The sequence below is a fragment of the Gymnogyps californianus genome, chromosome 24 (genome assembly GCF_018139145.2).
Source record: "Gymnogyps californianus isolate 813 chromosome 24, ASM1813914v2, whole genome shotgun sequence".
Taxonomy (NCBI): domain Eukaryota; kingdom Metazoa; phylum Chordata; class Aves; order Accipitriformes; family Cathartidae; genus Gymnogyps; species Gymnogyps californianus.
Genome location: NC_059494.1, coordinates 1109278 through 1115277, shown reverse-complemented (window position 1 = coordinate 1115277; position 6000 = coordinate 1109278). Strand labels below are relative to the sequence as shown.

The window sequence follows — 6000 nt, the reverse complement described above, 5'->3', positions numbered from 1 at the left end:
GAACAAAGCGCTCCCCGTTTAAATCGCATTTCAAGATTTCCACGGGATGGGAACTGAATGGAATATTTCTTCTTCTACAGCCTTACCCTCATCTCCCCGAATTAACCGGGCTTAGCGGAACGACTTCCGCTTGCCGCTCTCGGTGAGAAAAAGGGAGATGGGACATGCTGGTAAATCTGCCAATTTTAGTGTTTTGGACTGAGACTCTCCAAAAGGCCAATGTTAAAAGATTTCTCACGTGATACTGCACAACAGAAAGCCCCCTCCCGCCCCCCGCCCCCGGTACAGTCCCCTGCGGGAAAAACAGCGGTGACAACACAGAGAAACCCCAGAAGCGATCGGAGGGGCTCGAGCCCGGGCTCTCCCATGCCTCGGGCTTCCTAACGCCGCTCACCGAAAGTCTCTCGGCCGACGGATCTGACGCCGGAGAGTGCTTCCCCGCGGTGCCATCCCCTCGTCCGAGCGGAGCCGTGCGGCGCGGGGAGGGAGCCCCCCGGCCTCCATCCTCCTCCCCCCAGCCTCAGTTCATCCATTTACAACAGCAATTTTTCGAGCCGTGTTTTGGTTGGGTTTTTTTTTTTCTTTTTTGTACTAGTTTTCTACAAAAGAGCTCCCCACACCTGGACTCTTCTCCCTTGTTCCCCCTCAAGAAACAGAGCAAATTCCTGCAATGACGCGCTAATTGCAAACTAATTGGATCAGACCCCACTCCCAGCGTTGTTTAAAGCTGCTACCAGCGAGGTCTGCTACCGGCGAGGTCCCGATACTCAGGTCTTGCATCCCATGGGCAAGTGCAATAAAAACCCCCACTGCCTCCACCACCCCCGTACCAATTTCGAATGTCGCTACTAAAAACACTCCCCCCACCCCTCAACTCTGGTTTGTTTTTTTTTTTTTCTGTTTTTAAATTTTGACCCCCCTCAGCGCGGCCCCTGCCCCGGAGCAGACACCCTTCCCTACACCGCTTGGCAATTTTTTTTTTTTTTTTTTTTTTTTGAGAGATTTAAGTTCTATTTGAATCCAACGTTTAGTGTTTACCCCTCGGCGCAGTTGTAAGTTTGTAGCTTGGTTTCAGTTGATGGAGAACGGTGCCCTGCCTGAGAGATCGCACGCGCCGGAGCCAGGAAAGCTATAGGATGATACAAGGCTTTTTGTCCTTAAAAGGATTCTCCGAAGCGGGCACTCCAACCAGCAGCGGGTCGTTCCTGGCATGTTGCTCGCAGTAATTCATGAGCTCAGAAGATGCTTTCGAGACCTAAACGTTGCAAGAAAGCAGAAGGTTAGTGAGAATATTCAGGTGAAGGCCCGCGCAGCACCACCGCTTCCCAAGGACGCCTGATGGGTGCTTGGAGGAGGAGGAGGAGGAGGAGGCAGGGCTAGACTCCCCCGAGTTCCGCGGGGAGGAAGAGACCCAACTGTGGTTCAGCTTTTCGTAACAGAAACTTTACGGAGATGGTGACAAATGAAAAGGGGAAATGGACATGGAAAAAAAGTTTGCAAGGTCTGACATAAATAAAGCGATGAGTATGGGAAAAATACTCCCAGCCGACAGCAAGAGATTTAAAAGAAGATATTATTGTCCTCATTTTTAAGGGCTTTGGGATAAAAAAGAAAGGAAAAAAAGCCTGCTTGAAAGCGGCCATCCTCTGATGTTAAAAACGGAGGTTTTGAAACCGTTAGAAACTATTACTTAAGGCTCTGCTTATTTTAGTTCACAGGCATCTTCTGGGAACTGAGAGCCCAGAGCAGCCTGGCAGAGAGGGGACCGCGGTGGTGGGCGAGCAACGTGGCCGCACCGCCTGGCAGCGAGGAGGGCGGGAGGCACGGGGAGAGCCCAGGCAGGGAGGTGCCAGCAGCTTTGGAGACCAACAGCAGCCCTTTTTTTTTTAATTAACTTAATAGCTGGTTGAACATAAGGCAAACACAAAACATAGATGCAACCAGACCACATCTGGAAGGCCCAGATGTGACCTCTTGTAGCTGCAGAGCCTTACGGCAGCGGTTCCCTTCCCGGGATCTCCGCGGCTGCTCGGCACCGGGGCGACTCACCCCTCTCAGCCGAGCTGAGCTGTGATTTAGGGGGACGAAAAGCACCTACGTGCCACCTCCCCGCTCCGCCGCTGTCATCGCGGCGCTACCGGGGTTCACCGCGCTCTGCGGCCTTGCAGAGGATGCTGCGGCACAGGGCCAGCGCGTCGGCCGCTGCCGCCTGCAGAGCGACGCAACCTGCCCAGCAGGAACGTGCAGTTGCGTGCCGTCATTATTAAACCTTTCAGCAGCAACCGCGAGTGCAAAGCGAGGAGGAGAAACGGCGACAAAACCCCGGTTCTCGGCAGCTTTGGGCAAAGCACTTCATCTGTGCTTCCGCACCACAGGGTGGGCATCCTCCTCCTTTTTTTGGGGTCTCCTGGAAAGGCAGGGCCAGAGACTGCATCAGACAAGGTGCTTTTGTGGGAGTCTCTAGGTATTATTGCAATATTAAGCATAAGTCCTAACCAGTAATGAACACTTCTAATGAACACCAACTGCTGCTGGCCTGCACTTAAGCACACTTATCACATACATTGGGATCCAACAGCAAAACTGCTCTGCAGAGACAAGGTCAAGGCTCGGCCTTAAATCTATTACTCACCTAAGACAGTAATTACTCCTAATCTCAGAGCAAAGCAAGGGGAAAGAGATTAGCTTGCCGGGAGCGCGGCTGAACCTGTTATGAGAGCAAGTGGCCTGGAAACCTCCACACATCTCTTAAAGCTTCAGCTGTGTAAGCGAAGGGAAGGATGAGCCAGACGCCATCGCTAGAAAAGGCCTGGCTCTTCTCTAGCAGATGTACGGGCTGCTCGGGCTGGGGAGGAGGGAAATCGCAGCACGGTGGCAGGGTTCTGCTTCGACTGCAGCGTCGGGTGCTCCGTCAGGCCTCGCAGGGAGGAATCGGAGGGCATTCCTCACGCTGCCGCTCTCGCTGCTGGCACAGCTTCGCCGACAGCTCGCGGAGCAGCTCGTTCCCCTCCTTTCAGAAGTGTATTAGCTCATCTACCTGCAGGCAAACGCGCGCCTCACCGACCTCCGCTGCGAGGTACGGCGAGCAGGAGCTGGAGGAGTGAGCACTCGTTTGACACTGTACTTAGGAGCTGGCCGGCTTGGCACGCTTGCCCGAGAGCTGGGTTTGCGGATCACAGCTTTATTGAAAGCTCGCCCAGACAGCACGTCTTCTCCACTCAGCCTAAATAGCAGCATGTTGCGGTCCCACCACTGTTGTTCTTTCCCAGCACAGCATTTAAGATAGTCACAGCTACAAAGGTCGGTAAGTATACACACACCCTCCTTCCTCCTCGGCGTGCACCGTTTGGGATCCTGGAGCTGAGACACGGTAATTCTTAGGAGAGCCAGCAACGTCTGTGCTGGGGGAAGACCTGTAATTTATTTTGTCTTCCCTAAAATGGCCTCGCTGATGGGTGCATCACTGCAGTCTGGAAAGTGGTGGCCCTAAAAACAGCTACAAAACCTCACGGCTTTTAAAAAAAAAAAAAAAAAAAAAGATATTCAAAGCAGCAGCAGCTCCTGCACATCAAAACCGGAGATGACGGAGGACCTGCTGCTGCAGAAGTAGCGGGGACTGAAAATCAAAGAAAACATTCTTTGACCAGGAAACTAAATTAAAAACTATCAGGTGGATTTAACACCTATGCATTTTACAGTATTTCAGTTTCACTGTGCCTTTCATCACCATGCACGGGGCTTTCCTTTGCGTGACTTACTGACAAGTGACTTTCCATGAACAGATCTCATCTCTCCTCTCCTCCTTCCCCTCCCGGGGAGTTTCTCGGAGGGACGGGCAGCAGAGCAGCCCGACCGCAGCCTGCCCGACCCACCCTGCCGACCGAGGCAGGCGAAGCCCAGATACGGGCAAGCAGGGCTGCAGAGCCGGCTGGCGAGTGCGGCTCCTCCGTGGCTGAAGAGGCGTAAATTCAGAGAGTGCCCCGGGGTGTCTTGCTCACAGAGCTGGGCCTCGCTGCCCACATGCTAATATTTGTCTCCAGCAAAGGCTGCTCTCCAGAGCTCACGTGGCCGAACGAGCCCGGGTACCGCAATCACCGAGCTGGTGCCCAGAATAGAGTGAAAGCTCCTGGAGGACCCAGTCTCTGACTCTCAGGGGACGCTGTGGCTGCGAGCACGTTACCTGCTCCAACCCCCCAGCACCAAAGGGAGCTTTATTGCTGGGGCTCCTTTGCTGCCCCAGCAGATTGCTGGTGAGCCAGCACACAGCTGAGAATAGACTCCGGTTTGCTATCCTGGACAACTGCAGCACAAAATTAACCTTCCCTAGTTCTACCATAAACATGCCTCAAACCAGGGTGAAGGCGTGCCACCATCCTTTCTCATTCGCAAGAACTGGGAATAGCAGCAGCTGAGAAATAACTGTGCAGGCAGTGACTTTCTGAGAGAAACTGCATAGGGAGAGTGAAGCCATCCTGCAAAAAAAATGGGGCACCAAGACTGGAATGCACGTGAGCATGCCCGGCAGAGCTTTGCTGGGTCTGGCCCCTGCAGCTTCAGTGCCTTCACAGGTTGCATGTGCCCAGCTGAGCCCCAGGAACTTACTCCAGTGGCTGGTCTGCCCTTGGATCGTGTGGTCACCGCTGACACCCGAGAGAAGCTGCCCAGGCTGCAACCTTACCTCCTGGTATGAGCGGTATGGGTCCCATCTAGAAATGCTGCACTATCTGAGCCGGAGACATCGCAGCAGCATGCACGTGCTGAGGGAAAACCCAAAGCACTTGTCCAGGGACCCTTCCCGCTCCGTCCCTGCTCGCCCCAGATGCGGCACGTGTCGTGCTGCTCCAGCTCCCGTGCTCACCTTGATCCTCTCGATGCCGGCTTCGATGCGGAGCTGCTCCACCAGCTTCCGGGCCTGCGCTATGTTGTTAGTTGTTGACATTGTCTGCCATCGGCTCCAGGCCCCAGCACGTGAGAATACTGCAAAAGAAGGAGGGGGGAGAGGGGGGTTGGCATCGTGCATGAAGCCACCGCGCCACCGTGCACCATCTCGAAAAGGGTTGTGCACCGTGTCCTCACCGACAGCCACGTGCAAAGGGCTTCCACGAGCTCTAAACTGATGAAACCAACTTAACATTTCCCAATTTTGCTTCAAGTTCTCCTTTCCTTTAAACAGCCCTCTTGGTGCCTTCTTTTCAGGCTTTTTTTTTTTTTTAATTTAAAAAAAACCAAACAGAAACTTGCCGACGAGAGGGGAAAAATGAAACTTTTTCTGCAGAAAGTCCTGCCAGATGCATTCAGCTGACTGACTAGAAAAGCGAACAGAAATTTTCCAGCCCGTGTAACCTGCCATGCACCACTCGCAGTGAGCCAGGCAGCGGGAAGGTGGATGGGAATGCTGCTCGACCGTGACCACACACAGCTCCTGGATGTTCACCCTCACTTTTCATCTACTCGTTGCACTTCGTCCTGCCCCGACTCCTGTGTCAGAATTTCCTCTGCACAACAGGGCTCCAAGCAGCAACTAGAAACGCTCGATACTGTACAAAATCAGACCTATGCTATTTATCCATCGTTTTGCAAATCGATGTCCCTGAAAAAAGTAGAGTAAGAAATTAAGTAAGAGTGACAGATGGTCCCAGGCTGGGTGGAAAGCCAGGGCTCGGGCAAGGGGCAGAGGTTTCTCAGATGCCAAAGCACTGGATGGAAGCAGGGGACAGGCAGCGAGGCACAGGCACAGAGAGGGACGGATACGGAAGCACGAGAGGCACCGATAGTTCATGTCTCAAATGAACCTTCCACAAAAATGGGGTAAAATAAGGGCCTGGCTGAACATGGAAAGGAGGAGAGTACCGCAGGGCGAGCCAGAGCCAGAGCGGAGCAGGGCCGGAGCTTTGCCGAAGCACAACCCCTTTCTGTGCACCAAGTGTCTGGTCTCCAAGGGTCTCGCGGACCCCGTCCAGCTGCCGAACTCTGCACTCATCCCCGGCCGTGCTGAGCGTG

The 6000-nt window shown here is 53.8% G+C and overlaps 1 protein-coding gene across 3 annotated transcripts in view; it reads right to left on the bottom strand.

Moving 5' to 3' along the window:
- Window positions 1-1002: 1002 nt before the first annotated feature.
- Window positions 1003-6000, bottom strand: part of GNG7 (G protein subunit gamma 7) — a 75660-nt gene continuing 70662 nt past the window's right edge. For 2 of the 3 annotated variants that reach the window (XM_050910603.1, XM_050910604.1), the window contains 2 exons: window positions 4859-4977; window positions 1003-1255 (listed from right to left, as the gene is read on the bottom strand). In XM_050910603.1, the coding sequence (XP_050766560.1) occupies window positions 1130-1255; window positions 4859-4939 (207 nt within the window). In that variant the 5' untranslated portion in view covers window positions 4940-4977 and the 3' untranslated portion in view covers window positions 1003-1129. Of the gene's footprint in view, window positions 1256-4858; window positions 4978-5850; window positions 5878-6000 lie in introns of those variants that run through there. The other variant, XM_050910605.1, reaches the window with a different exon arrangement.